General features: G+C 38.2%; 1 protein-coding gene across 2 annotated transcripts in view; it reads left to right on the top strand.

Annotated features, from left to right (window-relative positions):
* Nucleotides 1-20,052, top strand: part of LOC114650037 (gamma-aminobutyric acid receptor subunit rho-3) — a 69,769-nt gene that overhangs the window by 38,411 nt on the left and 11,306 nt on the right. For both annotated transcript variants that reach the window (XM_028799474.2, XM_051926914.1), the window contains 4 exons: nt 2,841-2,908; nt 15,303-15,526; nt 17,496-17,578; nt 18,506-18,643. In XM_028799474.2, the coding sequence (XP_028655307.2) occupies nt 2,841-2,908; nt 15,303-15,526; nt 17,496-17,578; nt 18,506-18,643 (513 nt within the window). The remainder of the gene's footprint in view (nt 1-2,840; nt 2,909-15,302; nt 15,527-17,495; nt 17,579-18,505; nt 18,644-20,052) is intronic.

Below are 20,052 nucleotides of genomic sequence, written 5' to 3'. Positions count from 1 at the left end.
AAAAATGAAGAATCCAAAAATCTAGCATATGTCACCCTGAGTTCTTCAAGTTTTTAATGTCCATGAGGTGATATCAAGAGCAACAACATGAAATTGTGGATTTTGCAACTAGTAGCATTGCAACCAACAGCATAGCTAAATCAAGCAAAAACACTAGCATGGCAAATTGCTTGTATACTAAAGTGACTTCAGCTGCAGGTGAAAGTCAATTTTACTTTACAGTGCCAAGCAGAGTTGCGTTGTAGTGCAGGAGTTTATTAGCCAGTGAAAGTGCTGTGAAGAAGCTCTCTCTTGTTATGGTCCTGCCTTTGTCCAGTCTGATAGCAGTCACAGGACATTGTATCTTTGACTATCGCTACAACAAACAGTTCTGTACAGGCATCAACCACAACACCAACTGTGGTCATCGCTGCTCTTGTGAAATGAATGGAGATAAATGCCATCAGCTCAGAGAGGGAGAGGCAAGTTCGTTGTACCATGTGGACATCACTAAGAGAATAAAACTGAATAATAAAAAAACAAGCAGTAACTTTTACAAATAGCCAAAATTTACACCAGGTCTTACAGACTCAAATCAAGCTTATGTTTTTATTATGTTATAGTAATAATAATAATAGCAGCTCACTACTCAAAATGTAGGGACTCGAACCGCCAACCTTTTGGTTATAAGGCAGTAGTTCTTACCTCTGCGCCATTCAAGAATGCATAACCAACTTTCTGTTGATTGACATTTGAGTTTGGGTTTTTAACTCATTGACAGTAACGTGGAAATTGAATGATTTTTTTCTTACTTTGGTTATATTCTTGATTAAAAACACACGTTTATTTGATATTCACACATTATACATGGAAAAAGTTTCTGCTTTAGATATGTGCTCAGCATTTCTTGCATTTCTCGCATTTCCTTTCATCCTACATTTACCCAGATCTTTGTAGACACGGAACACACATGAAATGCATGTGTTCCAAATAATGATATACTGTACTGAATTATTTACCCTACACAACTCCAGGAACCTCACATGCAGATAAGGAGTCTTGGCTTGAGCTGGAAGAACTTTTTGCCCAACTTTTTGCTTGCTGATTGTGATGATCGACGCATTTACAAAACAAAAGACATTAATGTAGAAGTGTGAAGGGATTTAAGATGGGCCAGGATTACGAGTTCTTTTCATAGGCTTTAGGGATTCTAGTGTTAAAGTGTTTTTGGTGACATTCCTAGCATACAGTTGTCCAAGGTTCTTCCCTTCAATATAATGGCTGAAAGGTAAGTGTGGATTTTAAAAATATCTCTTGATTGAATGGAGTACAAATATGGTGCAAATATACATTTTTATTATGTATGTTTTTTACTTTTAAAAATTGTATGACACAAATTTTGAGCTTTCAAAATGTAGGGTAAATAGACATCTGTAGCATAAAATGCGAAAATATGCTTTGGAACCAGGCAATTAGTGATGAGCAAACATTGAGTTTGCCAAAATAACTAAAATGTTCAGTGACTTCGCTGAATTTAGCAAAAGGCATTGAAGTCAATGGACAAGGAGAAACAGAACTAGTTTTGAGTGGATTATAAAGATGCAATTAGGGGAACATCAACCAACTATGCTGGACCGATTATTGTCACCAAAAATATGACCTGAGCTGTGAGGTAGCAATGCCAACCACTGCATCATGTGCCTCCTTGAGATAGAATTAAAAGAAATTAAATATCAGAACAGTAAAATGTCATGCAGAAATTGGAAGATAGGATGTATGAATTCAATTAGCCCCCCCCCCGCCCCCACAGAACTGATAGCAAGAACTCACCTCTCTTGAATCGAAAAGTATACTTTGTTTTTTTTTTCTGTGAAATTTGTATTTCTTCACTGCTACTGCTGCTACCAAATAAGTACAACATTAAAGCATGTGGATTATTTATTTCTTCCTGTTTGCATCAACTGCACAGCATTCTGGGAAATCGGGTAATGTTGTTAAAGGGGTAGGCTCACATATTACATTCAGGTCACATGCAAATCTGTACAAACAGACCCTGCTTTTAAGATACAAATACATCAACACATTTCCAGTTTCCTACTGCGACTACATTTTGTGTTTAAATGTATTTACAAGGTCTCTACTAATTTATACCCCAGAACTAGAATCAACGTTACATACTGGGGAGGGGGAGTGACTGTCTCATCCAACATGAGAGCTGCTACGGCTCTGTAATATCACATTGGCCTTGCAAAACATCATGTGGCGCTGGGAAAAAGAGTTTATGAAAACCAGCTGCACGGCTCATTTCTAGGAAAATATTAGCCAAATGCTTTGACGTATTTCATTGATCAATACTACTGAGGATATGAGAAATAATGAAATGACTGACATTTAATTTAAAAACTGATAAAAATGAAACCTAATCCCCTCCCTGCACCACAAAATAAAGTGTCATTTCTCCTGCTTTGCACACAGGCATATCCATTTTCTGGTAACTTTGTAGAATGCTGGAGACAGCACTTGGGTGCAAGGCTTGGGTCACCAGTCCATTGTAGGGTTTTTACTTGCACTAACTCCCAAAGTTGTCCATCCAAAACCAGTCTAGCATTACGAATCAGCTTATCATACATCTTTGGGATGTGTGAGGAAACAGGAGTAGACAGATGAAAACAGAATTCATTTTAATAAAGGGAACGTGCAAAGTCTACACAGATAGTGGTCAGGCTAAATGCTGAACCCAGGTCCTTGTAGCAGATTTAAAAGTTACTGTATGGAGAGGCGTGAGCCACATATATGGACATAATAAGCTATTATTTATGTTTAATGTTGATTCCCTCATATATACATTTGTTTCCTTATAGCTGCAGCTATACCTGTGGGGATTGACGTCCAGGTGGAGAGTATAGATAGCATTTCTGAAGTGAATATGGTAAGTAGTTCATGCCAAATTCTAGTGTGTACAGGCTGGGCCAGGACTTGAGGTGTTTCAATTGTAAGTTGAGCAACTTAACCAAAATTTTTATGAGCCATATAAGGCCAGGCCCAGCCAGGTCATGTCACGATTTATAAAGGCCAAATCCATACAGCCAGATTTTACTCAATCACCATATTGTAGTTTTATAATAAAATAACACTCAGAAGTATTAGAATTAGGAACAGCTCAACAATTCATTTTTGTTAGATACTGTATACAGCATGCAGGCTTTCTTTGACAATCCAGTAATTTAAAGTCTGAAAGTATAAAATGCTGTGTGTAACTGGATGTAGTTCACCTCTATGAATGAAGCATCTTCATGTTAAACTTTATATTTTCTCTAGTCTAGTATGAAACGTGCAGTCATTACCATTTAGAAAATTTTAAAATTGTAGGAAAAATCAGGTTTGATTTAAATCTTTTTTATTTCTGTTTAGGTGTTAAAAAAAATATTTAGTTGATGTAATCATATGCTTGATATAATTCGGTATAAAATCATGCCATTCCACTGATGCAATCACTATTAAAAAATGTAGTTAAAGGATAAGTTTTTTTTTAAGTCAGTTACTTTTTCATAATCATGGTATTCATTAATTTGCCACAGTAAGTTCAGTTTTTAAGTAAAGTATTTTTTGTAAATTTGTAAAATATCATTGTTCTTGCTTTTGTAAAATATCTTGTTCTTCTCGTACCAACTGATCCATGTTTTGCGTATTCATGATGCTTTTTGTTGTGAAGTTCTGCCCTTTTAAAAGTCTAGATGTGCTCCTTACCTCATTTACAGTCTCCCTATGTGGAACCTTTTATCCCCATGGATGTGGTCTCCTGTCGTTTAATGGAAGCCACAGTGGCTGTTGTTCTTTTGAGATTGTTTTGAGTGCTTAGGGTAAGACCTTTCTCGGGATTTAGACAAATAAAGTTATTGCCACATCACAGAACTTCTAGATATAGTTCTAGTTCTGTCAGACTTGCCAACTGTAGTTGCTGATCTCATTGCCGGGCAATGAAATTTACACGACTGCAAATTGCTGAGCTTGTCACATTTAGTGATTGCATGTCAACCTTCAAGCACAGTTGCACCCGGTTCTTTTTGTGACTTCCTGAAGGAGCTGGTGCTGTACAAAGAGTTAACAAGTATGGTGAATTCAGCGGCACTGTCAGCCCCTTGTTTTTCTTTCTTTTGTGGTATGTAAAACACATCCGACAGACGCGTCTCTCTTCAGTTTGTGAGGTCCAAATACCTGCGTTCCTTTCCATTGCTTGTCAGCTCTCATGCACACACATCTCGCCCCTACGATGTTGTTTGATTTTGTTGTAGCAAGTTGTAGACTAGCTGGACTGAGTGGCTAGGGATGTTATAGGATGTTCACAGAGGATGCTGCCGACTGCCTCCGACTTGCTCAGAAATAAGTAAATGAAAGCTATGACTGACAATTGCTGGAAAAGTCAAGTAATGTGACATAGTCTTAAAGCGTCATTTATACCAATAATGTCTTTCACAATTAAGATATGGAAAAACAATGTTGCGCTAAAGAGCTTCAGACATGTGTGTGGTTTGTGCTGGTTTACTTCCTTGTTTACAACAAAATCCCATGCATGACAATCAATGAGAACAGACCAGTAAACAGCAAGGTATCCTTCATTCAGGAAAAATTGTGAAAAATACTGAAAAAGATCTGTGATACAATGTTTTACTTCCAGTTTCCTTTTGTTGTCATCAACCATCTTCAGAAATGTGGAAGGAATGTTTTTTGAAATCAAATAATTTGCCATTTCAAAGCTGATGTATTCGGTACTTGCTTTTGGATCGATGACAAGAAAGGGAATAGTAGTTTTTAAATTTATTAAGGAAAAAAAATAACTTGTGAGTAAAATTACTTAATGTCATATTTGTGAACAAAAAACGTTGACTTGAAAAGTACTGAACTTACCCTTTAACCTAAACTAAGATGAAGATAATGGGTGGAAATCACTCCTGGACTTGTGAACAGTGCACGAGCAATAAGTGAAAAATGGTTTCCTTCATAATTTGCAAATAACTTTTGCCATTGTTGAAAATGTTATTGTCTTTCTCTGGAGAGTTTGCATGTTCTTTTTGTATCTGTTTTCATTTTTCTCCAGAACTTTTTGTTTTTCTCCCCATAATCTATAGAGGTCTGTCTATCGGCAAACGCTGTCTTAAACTGAGCCCTGTGTGTGAGTGAATATGGGTGTGTGAGAGTGTGCTCTACGACGGACAGGTGTCCCATTCAGGCTTTCCTCAGGCTTCTTTGTTTCTGGGTTATGTTATGACCTTATTGTCTGTTATTTTGGATGTGATTTTGGATTACTACGTTCAGAAATGATGAAGTAAGAGGTTATTGTGGTGATTGCTTCAATGCTCTCAGTTGAAGTTTGCTTACATCAGAAAGGGGTTGTTACATATTTATAGCTTGGAGATCATTCAATAAGAACATAGTTTTTCTTTTTCTCCCTTTGTATGTAACATGACCTTGGGTTTGTTAAAGGTGCTCTATAAATGCAACTTATTATTATTATTATTATTATTATGATTATTATTATTATTATTATTATTATTATTATTATTATTAGTAGTAGTAGTAGTAGTAGTAGTAGTAGTAGTAAGTAGAAGTCTCTCCGACTTCAGGGCTTTCAGTCCTTCTTTTTTATATCCACAGTCAAATGAGTAAAGAATCAGAAGACTGGCAACTCTGTGCCTGAACAGGAATGATATGTGAAGCTGGGATTTTGACCCAACACAATACTTTCCTTTGAATATCTTTGCAGTGTATTTATTTATCTTTATAAACAAAAATGTATTGGAGTTATCATGATGTGCCTCACAATTGAATCTTTTTTCTGCTGGTTCCTTGGTCTCCTGAATTGTTTTCCCAGGTTTTGCAGACCACAGAATCTTTTGGTTACATTTATTTTCTAAAATTCAATATTCTAATGTTCAAATTGAGTTATGTTCAATTCTTTTGTTGATAGCTGTAAAGCCGCTGATAGGCAAGACAACCGAGAGTCTGCAAAGAGGGAGTCATTACGTGACGGTATAAGCGTCAGCATCACACATTACCTGGAAATCAGAGATCCAGGCAGGGGCAGAGTGACACCGTCTTTCAGCCAGGAGTGACCCCCACTCTGGAAGGGTGGTAGGGGGACATTATAACTAGACCACTATGGTAACTGCCAACAAAAGAAAACAGACATACAACTCTTAAATTAGCTGTCTCTTACTCTTTCAATGCACTTATGTTGGACTAACAAGTTGTCTTGGCCAAGAGTGTTGTCTTGTAGAGTAAAGGTAGCTTCAGCTATGTACCCCACGCTTTCCAATTACTTTTACCACATCAACAACACGTTCTGTCATTGTTGGTGGTGAAAACAGAAAAGCAGATGAAAATCTTTGGACTGGATGTGCAAAGTAATCAAAGTTTGTGGAAGCCTTCTCTACACTCTTTTCTTCTGCTGGCGCATCTCTTTCTTTATTCTCCTCAGCTGTTGTTGCTTCTGTCATGTACCCAGACATACAACCCTCTTTTGTCTCAGTCATGGATCCGGCAGTTTAACTAACTTTAATTCTTTACTACAGCGCCAGCCTCATCTTTAATAACAAAGAAATTAAATAAATAATAGGACTACTACTACCATGTAGTGCATACTGCTATGTACCATAGCTAATTATAATTTTGCAATACTATATACTAATACTCGCTTTGCTTGCTAACCCCCAGGCAGGTGCTACATGCTAGCCACTTCGCAGATCTGCCGCTCGCGTATGAGGAAGCGGATGTACAATTTAAACAGATTGTTATTTTCATGGGAATTGTTACATATGCATAAGAAAACTAACTATTTTACATTACAGCAAGTAATTAACCATAGTAAAAAAAATAGTATAATATAATAAATTGAAAGAAAATTATGTTTCATTTTGCTTTAGAGGTATTTGTTACGTCATCCGTTTTAATTCTGTTTGAATTAACATTCAAATACTTTTTAAACTTACACTTTTACTGTAAAACTTAAGTAAAAACAATTTTTTGAATTAACTTTTCGTCAATATCACTTTGAATTTTGATTCCATGTTTGGACTTACATCGTGACAACACACATTTCTCTCTAATAAATAAACCGACTTTTTCGAATGTGTGTCCCTGTGATTTGTTAATTGTCATAGCCAAAGCTATTCTAATGGGAAACTGTAAACGTTTTGATATGAATAGCATATCAAGATCTCCTTTGGTGTCTAATGTTATCTGCGGAAGATGTACTACATTACCTTTCTCGTTGCCTGTTAAAATTTTACATGTCAGAATTGTTCGACCAATTTTGAATACAACTAATCTTGTCTTATTGCATAGCCCATCACTCAGACATAAATTACGCAATAACATTACGATACATTCTTCTTTCAACAGTAATTCGGCCGGTGGAAGACCGGATTGTGTTAAAAGTTGTAAATATTCTCTGGGATATTGTAAGTTGATGTTTTCATCTTCCGCACCATCACCACCAACTGTTTCAGCATAGTCTATTAATACGCATTTAACCAATTTGCTGTGTAACCGATCAACAATTTTTGTGTTAATTTGTTTGATTTCATCGTTTCTCGGTGCTAGGATTGCCTGTGTACTCATTTCTTCTGTTGATAACCTTTCGGGATGAAATTCTTCAATAAGATTTGGACATAATAAGTCTTCTTTTATTGGGAAATTAAAGTGAAGAAAACATAAAAATTTATAAGAGCTGAAACTGTGTCTGACATAAGGATTCACATGAATGAGAAGTGAGAGGACCGTGGGCATGGTTGAAAATGGTTGAGAGAAGGGCGGGACTTGAACAAATCTCTTGGCAATAGTCTCGTTTCAAGATTTTCTTTTATAATAGAGAGACATAATACATGATGATGCCCGCGTAGTTATAATGTATTATTGCATTTACTTCCTTGGATAATTTCTTCATATCCTGCAGTCATAATTCTGTTCCACATGGGTCACATAATTTTTAGTAATATTAAAAAATACCCTTAAATTGACATCCTATTATCCCACCACAGCACCTCCATGTTGTACATACCTGTTGCTGTATTTTATTTACTACATCCAGCCCTTTCTTTATCAACATCACTGGACTGACACTCTGTGGCAGCAGTTGGAGCAGACCTATGAAACACAGACAGCGTTTTGTTCTCCCTGGGCATTCACAGCAGATAGCATCTGAATTGCTTAAAATTTCCATCATAAATTCACTTATCATTTTCTCTTATTTAATAGGCTACATATAGCCCAAATTCTAAATCCTAAAGCTACCTACAAAAGCTAGGTGGTGGCACAAAGTTACAACTGCTCTTGCTGGCTGCTATGTTTTTAGTGAAGTGATGTTAACTATGTTGTCATGTAAAGCCCCACACATCAGTGTTAACTAGACCAGTGTTTCTCAACATTTTATGACTTTGGAATTAAAAAGTTTTACCTTTTTAAGCTCGATGTCGGCATTTAACAGATGAAGAGCAGGGGCTTCTCCCCCTTTGGTGAAATGAGCATGATTAGAAACGGAGAAAAATTTTGTGCAGCACTGCTGCTTACTTCAGTGGTCAACAGTAGCTGAGACAGCCACTCGCAACCCATTGATAGAAACCTGTGACCCATTGAGAAACACTTTTGCTTATGAGAAGGAGATTTTCAATTCTTCAATTCTTCAATTGAATTCTTCAATTCTTCAATTCTTCTCTTCATTTCCACATGGGGGTAAACGTTAACATTACATAAAGTTATTGTCTGTTTTTACCTGTATTATTATCAATCTTTAATTTAATATTGTTTTTTGTATCAGTAAGGTGTTGCTGGAGTATGTGAATTTCCCCTTGGGATTAATAAAGTATCTATCTATCTATCTATCTATCTATCTATCTATCTATCTATCTATCTATCTATCTATCTATCTATCTATCTATCTATCTATCTATCTATCTATCTATCTATCTATCTATCTATCTATCTATCTATGCAAAATGACAGACTGCAGGGCCACTCACATTTGTAACTGTGTCTAGCTAGCTGCTTTGGTGTCACTTAGTGTTACTGAAGTCGTGAACTAATGTAGTGTTTTCCATTTAATGAAGGGCAACTTTTCTGACCTTATATTTTCATACATTATTCTGCACCCGCCTTCAGCATTTTTTTTATTTGCTTAATTCTTGATTTTGCAGCACCACCTCTCTGTTTCCTTTACCTTTGGTGGCCATTGTAAAATGGCTAAATGAAGTGAGTGAGGTTAAGAAAATGGGAGGAAGGATACAGAAGGTGTATAGCTTCAATGTCACTCGCATGAGGTTGTACCATTTTGGGGAGGGGACATCTTTGTATGGATTTACTAAATGCATGTGCATTTATTTATGAGAATTTGAAAGGGTGTGTACAGCAGCTCAACCAGCCCACTGGGAAATCTCCCAGTACTTCTGATGGTCACTTCACCCATGAACTGATGATTCTTCTTACAAAAAACTTTCATGTTTGTGCATTCCGGGTATTAATAATCCTCCTGTTCCTTTAGATTAGATTAGAAAAACTTTTGATTTGTACTTAGTTTTGTAAAATTTGACTTCCTTGTAAGGATTGTTATTTGCTTTTAGTAAATGCAATGAAATGTTACAAAAAAAAAAACTTTATTAATCCCATGTGGAAATTCAAAATGATTACCTTCTTTTTGATTTGCCTCTGGTTACATTTTCCCTATATGGCCACGATTGGTTTGCACTGTTTTCCTGCTAACATTCTTGGTTCACATCCGGAGCTTTATTTACTTTATTGATGTTTTACACCCTATGGTTTTGATTTCATGACTTCTCCTGGTTTCCCTTTCCATTCTAAACTGCCACCTAAAACTGGGTCAAATTGCATTGGCCTCAAGCAATTCATGTTTGAGTTATTGTGCCTATAAACTCATATCATAACATACATAGACATCACTCCAAAGGCAGTCTAATACTTCTCCAGGTTGAGTTAATAACAGTATGAGCTGGCATTCCATCATACAAATGAGCAGCTTCAGAGCCAGCTACAGTGGGGCCTACAAAAATAAAGTTGCATATGAATTCCAACAGCACACCATCCTTTTAAGGATAGCAAAATACCCAGAAAGCCATGTAAGGAGTAAAGAATTTATACTGGCACTTGACGCCAGTGAGCATCTCAAGTGCTACATATAGGTTATTAAATATTTATTTGAAGGGTGGTTAATGCTGTTACTTTACAGCTTCCAGTACTGCATTGGCAGTCCAGTACTTCATATGTGGAGTTTGAAGGTTCTTTCATTGTCTCAATGGATTTTACATCCTAAAATAATTGTGTTAGGTTAATCACTCATTCTATCAAATTTTCAAATCCTGTTAACCTTAATTGTTGTGTCTTTCTCTAGAAAGGCTCATTGTAAGAGTTACAGCAGAACAGCTGACATTATACACAAAAACAGAGCTTTAGTGCTCTTGTCTATGTACACATGTGCAGTCAGTTGAGTGACAAGTTCAGTGTCCCTGAGCGAGTCTGAGGTGAGACATGACCTGGCAGCCTGTCCTGCAAAGGCAAATTCACCTTCTAATGTCTGAGGGCCTCTGCTCAGATTTAAGCTTTGTGGTCCTCATGAAGAGTCCCTTAGTGTGTGTCACTTTAATGCCTGATTGTTTTCTGTTTCCAACAGGGCATGTGCCAGGGTGCACTCTGTGCAGCTCTCCCTTTGCCGTATGGCTGTTATGATCACTAAAGTCTGCTCTTTTACTCGAGAGGTGATACAAATGGACCACAAGGCATGTGAATAACAGAGGATTATGAGGCTGAGCCAGAAGGCCACACTGTGGGAATTTACTGTTATGCAACAATTAAATACAGCCATATGTCTAATCTTTATAGAAAGGACCTTTTCCACAGACATAGAATGTTTCAAAATTCACTAACACTTGTGAAACTTACACTTTTTTGCATTGTCCTGTTCTAGGTAAGTTTGTAAGTTTTTTTTAACAACTTCACTCAATTTTTGAACAAGACTGTGCTAAGTCAGAGCCTCCTCTGAATGCCAACTCTGGGCTTGTTCACTCTCAGCAGGCTGTTTGACCAAACTAGTCAATCACTGGGATGTGCCAGAAAGTCATCCAGAGAAATGTCTTAGCGGCCATGCAGACTGCACACCGATCATCACCAGCTGAGAATTGAATCTTTATCCCTGGAGCTCTGAGGCTGCAGTGTCTCTTCAGTAGTGGGGTTTAACCATGCTCAATATAAACTACTCAAAAAAATTAAAGGAACACTTTGAAAACACATCAGATCTCAATGGGAAAAAAATCTTGCTGGATATCTATGCTGATATGGACTGGGTAATGTGTTAGGAACAAAAGGATGCCACATCGTTTGATGGAAATGAAAATTATCAACTTACAGAGGGCAGAATTCAAATACACCACGAAAATCAAAATGAAAAAATTATGTTGCAGGCTAGTCCATTTTGCCAAAATTTCATTGCAGCAACTCAAAATCGTACTCAGTGGTTTGTATGACCCCACCTGCTTGTATGCATGCCTGACAAAGTCTGGGCATGCTCCTAATGGGATGATGGATGGTGTCCTGGGGGATCTCCTCCCAGATCTGGACCAGGGCATCGCTGAACTCCTGGACAGTCTGAGGTGCAACCTGGTGGCGTCGGATGGACCAAAACATACTGTCCCAGAGGGGTTCTGTTGGATTTAGGTCAGGCGAGCGTGGGGGCCAGTCAATGGTATCAATTCCTTCATCCTCCAGGAACTGCTTGCATACTCTCGCCACACGAGGCTGGGCATTGTTGTGCACCAAGAGGGGCCCAGGACCCATTGCACCAGCATAGGGTCTGACAATGGGTCCAAGAATTTCATCCCGATACCTAATGGCAGTCAAGATGCCGTTGTCTAGCCTGTAGAGGTCTGTGCATCCCTCCATGAATATGCCTCCCCAGACCATCACTGAACCACCATCAAATCGATCATGCTGAACGATGTTACAGGCAGCATAACAATCTCCACGGCTTCTCCAGACCCTTTCACGTATGTCACGTGTGCTCAGGGTGAACCTGCTCTCATCTGTGAAAAGCACAGGGCGCCAGTGGTGGACCTGACAATTCTGGTATTCTATGGCAAATGCCAACTGAGCTCCATGGTGTGTGGCAGTGAGCACAGAGCCCACTAGAGGATGTCGGGCCCTCAGGCCATCCTCATGAAGCCTGTTTCTGATTGTTTGGTCAGAGACATTCACACCAGTGGCCTGCTGGATGTCATTTTGCAGGCTCTGGCAGTGCTCATCCTGTTCCTTCTTGCCCAAAGGAGCAAATAAGCAGTCCAAAAAGATAAGGAGGGAAAAATGTCAGTGGCCTCCACTTGTTAAACTATTCCTGTTTTGGGAGGTTGTCTCAATGTTGCCCCTCTAGTGCGCCTGTTGTTAATTTCATTAACACCAAAGCAGCTAAAACTGATTAACAATCCCCTCTGCTACTTAATTGACCAGATCAATAGCCCAGAAGTTTCATTGACTTGATGCTATACTCTGATTAAAAAGCGTTCCTTTAATTTTTTTGAGCAGTATATATCCGTCATTGTAGAAGGAAAGCACCACTTACATTATCACAGTCAATTCATTTCTGAAGCAATTTATCCCATTACAGAGTTGGATATCAGGAATATCTTAATTCCATTGACTTTCTGATTACAATTTTTCTGGGAGAGGATCGCACACAGACAGGCACAAGACAGGAGCCATATGCACACTAATTTAATATAAGAGCATAAGGATGCAGACCTTTCCATTTTTGAACTCACTTATTCCATTACAGAGATGCAGAGGGCATATTGGCACCCTGGGGATCAATAAAGATAACAATACTAACTTGTAGACAGGGCACCACTTCTTCACAGCTATCCAGCTTAAGGTCATCAATTAACATTTCACACACTTGGACATATAAACACCTGAATAAAGATCAGAGAAGTATTGTTTTTAGTAATTAATAAATTACAGGAATGTGAAAAATTAAGTACCTCATTTTAATTCTTTGGGTTTGCATATCAGAATATACAATAACTAACAATCCGCAAGTTTTCAATAGGTTGTAAAATCATAGGACACAAACAACACATAACAGGTTCCACAATACAATTGCCTATTCAGTTGTTTTCCAGAGTGGGTATTGCAAATTACATTTTAACTGATCAAGGCACTAACTTTACTTTTAACCTGATGACCAGTTTCATCAACAATTAGGGATTACAGGAATTTAAAACAGTCTATGCCATCAGACCCTGAAACATAGGCATAGGAAATTTGTGAACGATACTGGTAAAGATTTGGACAAAAGGTTGTCATTTTTTGCTGTTTGCTGACAGAGATATTCCACAGCTGGGGTATTCAAGGCCCTTCAGATATTTTGCAAAAGTATTGTGTGGTGAAATTAAAGTCTTCAGGGGAGAGAGGGGCATTGAAATATGTGCTGGAGATGAAAGACTGACTGGTAAATTACTGTGGGAGTAAATATGAAGAGAAAGAGCAAAGGCTGTGGTATTACCAACATGCCAGGAATCACAAGTATGTTGCAAGTCAAAGGATATTATTACATCTTTCTTCACCTTCTAATAAGCTTTAATAAAATGGTAGAGAGTAAATGAAATTATGCAAAGAGTGGTTCTGTAAACTGTGAATATTATAATTCAAACAAATAAAATCTAATTTTATTATGTTGATTTATTAAGGAATTGAAAGTGAGGTAAATCATGGCATGTCTCATATTTAAGTTATATAATAATAAGGACAGTGATGCGGAGATGGTTATTTATAATCTAAAGAGTACCTGAATTCAGCTCAAAAACTGATATACAGAAGGTTTTTTATTCCATCTTCTGTATGTGCTCAAAGGCCAGTAGGAACTGAGGAGCTCTAGTATAATATTCATATTAAGGACAGTAGACCGTTTGTCAGCATCCAAATTGAATCCCTGAGAGACATCTTAAAAGATGAAGAAGTATGAATGAGGTGGGTATCATTGTATGACTGAAAAATGAATGGAGCATTCTGATTGTTCTGGTTCCCAAGAAAGATGGGACTCTTAGGGTTTGCTTTGATTTATTGCAAGGTAAATGCAGCTTCATAGTTTTATGCATAATCAGAGCCCTGTGTGGATGATTTGTTAGAGGAGGTTGGATGGACCAGGTACATTTAATCATTGGATCTTTGCAAAGGGTACTATCAGTCTCCCTTGCTATTGTCCTCTGACGCATAGACTGCAATGAGAACTCTAGTCAGATTTTTCCAATTTACGGTAAACCTGTTTGGACGTCATATGATGCCTGCTACATTTCAAAGGATAATGGGTCAAATAATTTAGGGTTGTGATAACTATATTAAAGCATATTTAGTTGATGTGGTCATTTTAGAAAAACATGGGAAGACCATCTTGTCTGTCTTCGATGCACTGTAGATAAAATTCAGAGAGAAGGCTTATCCATAAATTGCCAAAAGTGTGTTTGGGCTAAAAAAGAGGATTGTTACCTTGAATAGGTCCTGCATAAAAAGACAATTCAGCCACTCATATGCTGTATAAAGTAGAAGTAATAAAAAATTGTTTAAGATAGCAAAGCAAAAAATAGGTACATTTAATTTTACTTGGTCAATATTTATTCACAATATGGTGAGCTTGTCCCCTAAGTCATCAATTAATTTAATAGCCTTTCTTTTGATAGCAGGAGACCGTCATGAATATTGGGGGATCATTTAGGTACTGAAGTAAGGAGAAGAACTAGTGTCCAAGCACTGTGTGAAATGACGCTACTTGCCAATAAGAGATAGCACTGAATCTGCCTGAATGCCCCAAATCTACCAGGGAACTGCAGGGGCAATCCTGACACCACAGTGGGATTTGCCAGCCAGGTGGTGTGAAGCGATGTCAGTGGGAAAGCTTTAGCTTCATCTTCAATTGACAGACGTGGCTTTTGTATTTAATTTTACAGCAGATGGATGGCCATGTGATCCTGTAACAGGCAGTCACCTGGACTTTTGGCTCATATTTGAAATGCATTAACATTCATGAGGTAAGGCTAGAGGTGGACAGGCTGATGAGTTGGCACTCCGAATTGTGCTGAGTCGGCTTTACTGAGTACCAAATCAGGGTGGCAGGATAGAGTTGTAACCCTCAACCCCACTGCCAGTCCACAGTTGTAAATCTACTGATTAGTATGGCATTATGGTGATGAAATTGTTCTCTATGCAGCTCATGTGTCTCAAGCTGTTGCCATTGTTGATCTGACAGCTGCTGATATATATATTTTTTTTTTTTTGAGGATTTCACCATGACCCTGTACCTTAGGCATTATTGGAAAGATGAGCGTCTTGCCTTCCCCAGCACTAGCAATAAAAGCCGAACATTTGATGGACGTCTGGTAAAGAAGATCTGGGTCCCTGATGTCTTCTTTGTCCATTCTAAAAGGTCTTTCATTCATGACACAACCATGGAGAACATCATGTTGAGGGTTTATCCAGATGGAAACATCCTCTATAGTGTCAGGTATGGAGATACCTTAGACTTATTGGGACATTTGGAATAACGGCCATTATTCATTGCTAGACAAATCAGTGGACTGAAACTAGAGGGGTTTTATTTTACGTGAAAGTACTATAAACCAATTCCAAAAAAAAATCAATCAGAGCTACATGAAACATGAAGAAACATCCATATATTCAATTTCTAAATGCGCTTATCCAGGCTAGGATTGAAGGGAAATAGAAGCCTATCCCAGTAAGCATCGAGTGCAAGACAGGAACAGCACTTGGAGAATCACAAGCTCACCAGCAAGTTGTATGTGCAGGCCAGACATATGTGTCAGTCCCAGGCATCATTCAGTGTTAGACACCAGGTCACCCAGAGAAATCCAGCAACCTTGTGCTGTATGACATGACACCTTCATGGGAAAAGTGACTGCATGCAAATGACGATGGAAGTTAGACATAGGGCACAGGCTAACAAATCGAAAGGCCACTCTAGTGCAGACCTCAGACCCTTCAGCACAGAGCTAAGTTGTAAATGTATATTCTTTTTTTAATCCTGTATACGCCCTTATAATAATAAAAATGGGTCACCCTGCCTTCATAATCTTGACCTGTTCACCCGTCAACCTAAACAGAAGCACCTTGACCTTATTATGAGCAGCACCCGGCGCTCAATGATTACCTTTGGAAGAAATACTCAGGAGAAGCGGCCAGAGTTCTCCTGCTTTCCTTGCTAGTAACAATAAAATGTTGCTAACCAGAAGCATGTTTTATTTCGTATAGGGCTTTAAGATAGTGAACACCATTCTAGGCTGCTATACAAATTGTGGAGAATCAACCCCCAAACACAGACAAACAGATACCAATTGTCCAAAATCACACACGTTTATTATTTTCACTCTAATATACAGCACCTCACAATGCTCTAACCAGACAATCTCAGTTCCTTTTTTCTCTCTCTTCTTCTCTTTCTGCCACCTTCACTCCTCCACACACAAGCTCCGTCCTCTTCCACCCGACTCCAGCTCAAATAATGGAGTGAGGCGGCCCCTTTTATAATACCCCAGATGTGCTCCAGGTGCTTCTTGACGATCACTGTGGCGGAAGTGCCACATGAGCATCCAGAAACACTCCGGGTGTGCCTGGAATTTCTGCAGTGTGGTGGAAGTGCTGCAATCCAGGGCTCCACAATCCTCCGGGCACCCCCTGGCCCAAACAGGGTTGAGCTATTTTACGCTCTGATCCCGTGGCCCCAATGCAGACCATGGCGGCTGCCCTCTCATGGTCCTGGCGAGGTATTGTCCCTCTCCCGTTCCTTCAGGGCGACCCGGCTGGGCAGGATCCCCAGCAGTCTGCCACAAAGTGTACAACTGTAGCACAGCGGTTATAATGTGATTCATAACTTGTGCAAAGGCACATTAAATAAACATTTAAGTTAATATTTACTGTATGTAGTGTCTTTTTATATTGAGCACTACTTATTGTGCCTTTCAAATGCTGATCTGCAACACAGTGGCAGATGTATTTTTCACATTTGTAGCACAGGTAAAAGAGTTCATTTGGCATTTTGGATCCCTTTGGTACAATCTGTGCCATTTCCAGGTCATGATGTCAGATCCAGTCCACAGTGCAGAGGGTGAAAAGAAACTCTTAGCCCGTTGAGGTCCTTCTAGACAATAGCATCGCATGAGCTTATCTTGTAACATGCACCCTCTAACAAGGTGGGGATTTTGTTATGTGTGGTGTTTTTCTGTAGCAAATATCATATCAATGCAAGCCTAGAGTGCAAATGAAATGAATAATGTTAATTTTTATTTTATCTAGTTACTTTCTGTAACGAATATCATGACCGTAATGTGAATAAAAGTGAAGCAAATTCCTGTGGATGTTTATCATCGATTGCTAGGGGCGACTTGTAGGCTTGATGACATTCTGAAGGAGAGAAGACAGTAGTGTCTAATGGGAATTCACTTCTTTTTTTTTTGCAGAATTACCGTTACAGCTTTGTGCTCCATGGATTTCAGCAGATTCCCACTTGACACTCAGAACTGCTCTCTGGAGCTTGAAAGCTGTGAGTAGCCATGTTGTTAGTACTAATCATCTTTAGCAGAGTATATTGGTGTTCACATGTTCAGACTTTGGAAGTGATTACATGCACATTTACTTTGGAAATGTCTTACAAAGCTGTTAGGTAAGAAAGATGTGTTGAAGATGATGATCAAACAAGGCAGTCTTCACTGACAAACAAAAGTAACTGGCTGAAGGTGCAAAAAGAAAAATATAAATAGAACATAAGAAATCTGACAAATGAGAGGAGGCCGTTCAGTCCATCAGTTTTGTCTGTTTAGCTAATAGTTAAGCTGCCCAAATATCTCATCCAGGTACTCCTTAAAAGTTGTTAAGGTTTCTGCTTCATCTACAAGGTTTGGTAGTTGTTCCAGATTCCCACAACTCTTTGCATAAAGAAGTACTTCCTGGATTGAGCCTGAAATACTCTTCCCCTTAATTTTTGTTTGATCTACTTTATCCGTGCCTTTGAGGATTTTGAATACCTGGATTAGGTCCCCACGCAGTTTCCTCTGCTCAAGGCTAAACAGGTTTAATTCTCGGAGTCTGTTGGAGTAGGATGTGCCCTTAAACCCTAACCCTACCCCTAACCCTCTGCACAGCTTTAAGTGCTGCTATGTCTTTCTTCTGGCGTGGTGACCAGCATGTGTCACAGGTGTTAGTGCTCACAGCTCCAGAGGCTTGGGTTCAAATCCATGACCTGTCATTGATCATGTGAAACTGTCATGTCCTCCTCATGATGGTGCAGTAGCTCAATTTTTTCCAATTATTGCATTGACTTAATGGTTGATTGATGCCTCTAAATACCCCTAATATGTATTTATTTATTATTAATAATAATAATAACTAGATAGATGTGGCTTGTTTTTAAACTCAAAATAATATCCTGTCCCCCACTCTTTGATAAGTTTGTATTCTTTCCTTTTTTCAGATGCCTATAATGAGAACGATTTAATGCTTTACTGGAAGAATGGCAATGACTCACTAAGGACTGAAGAAATCTTATTATCACAGTTCTTCATAGAAGAGTTCAACCCGTCCAATGGGCTTGCCTTGTACAGCAGCACTGGTACAATTTACTCTTGCTTGTTAGAAAATGGGTGAAGAAACTCATGTATGTAAAGTGTCGCCAAAAATGTAGGTGATAGTGAGCTCAATGACCATACAGGGGCCAGCCGTGGTATAAGAACATTGGAACAATTATGATGAGAACAGGTCATTCAACCCAAAACAATCCTTTAATTGAATCCACCTAATTTCTTCAAAATAAGATCAAGTCAGGTTTTGAAGGTCTCTAAAGTCCTCCTCTTTACCACATTGCTTGAATATTTATTTCATGTGTCTGTGATTCTGTAAGAATACATTTATAACATTTGTGCAAAATATACCCTTAACAAGTTAACATCATTAAAAAGTAAAGACTAGGGACCATTATACTAATTCCTTTCATAATTTTAAACACTTACCACTTAATCTTTAATTACTTAAACTGAGAAGGTTCAACTTCTTCAATCTTCCTTCACACCTCAGTACTCTCAGACTTTTCTTGACTCTCTCAAGTGCCGCCATGTCATTTTAGTAATATGGAAATCAAACTGTGCACAGTGCTCCAAATGAGGCCTTAACAGAGCATTACATAGCCTTCCTTGACTTGTTCTGCTTGTGGTATACCTAACCTAACATCCTATAAACCTTCTTGGTTACTGCTGGCCTTGAAGTAGATACTAATGAGTCCACATTGACTCCTAATTCCTTCTCTTAAGGTGTACTTTCAAGTTTCAGACCTCTCATTGTGTTTTCAAATCTCACTTTTTTACTTCCTGCTTGTAATACTTTACATTTACTTATGTTAAATTTCATCTGCCACAAATCTGCCAAGGCTGCTTTCTGTCCAGGTCCTTCTGTAGTGATTTGGCTAATTCTGCATTATCTGCCATTCCTTCTAATTTGGTATCATCTGCAAAATAAGGTAACTTGTTGTTTATAGTCATATTAATACCAATACCTCCTTATAGTCATATTAATACCTGTATTTCCATTAACAGCAATAACTCACTTCAACTTAAGCCCAAGAAGCAGACTAAACAAACTGATCTGATTTTCATCTGCAATTCTGTGAAAGCTGTTTGAAATATTTTAATTAATAAAAAAAACACATTCTTTTAGGATGAGGATTTGGTTTCCAGCTATTCATTTCTGGCAGAAAAAGATTGAGCAACTTCTGTATATTATAAGTAAAAGCTGGATGAAGTTAAAAATTAATTTTTTAGAAATGCATGATCATATACCGTATGCAAAACACTTCTACCCTCTGTCCAGTGAGCTGGATAAGAAATCACATTGCAACGGGTTCAAATTTGGTCACCTGTTTACTATGTTTTTTATATAGCTGCTTAAATATTTGTGATAGGTTAGCCCATGAAAGACACTTATGAAAAAGATTTGTACATTTAACAAGACAGTAGTTATACATCTGGA

This window comes from Erpetoichthys calabaricus, chromosome 4 (genome assembly GCF_900747795.2).
Source record: "Erpetoichthys calabaricus chromosome 4, fErpCal1.3, whole genome shotgun sequence".
Classification (NCBI taxonomy): Eukaryota; Metazoa; Chordata; class Cladistia; order Polypteriformes; family Polypteridae; genus Erpetoichthys; species Erpetoichthys calabaricus.
The sequence above is the reverse complement of the archived record's forward strand: the minus strand, read 5'-3'. Positions and strand labels throughout refer to the sequence as shown.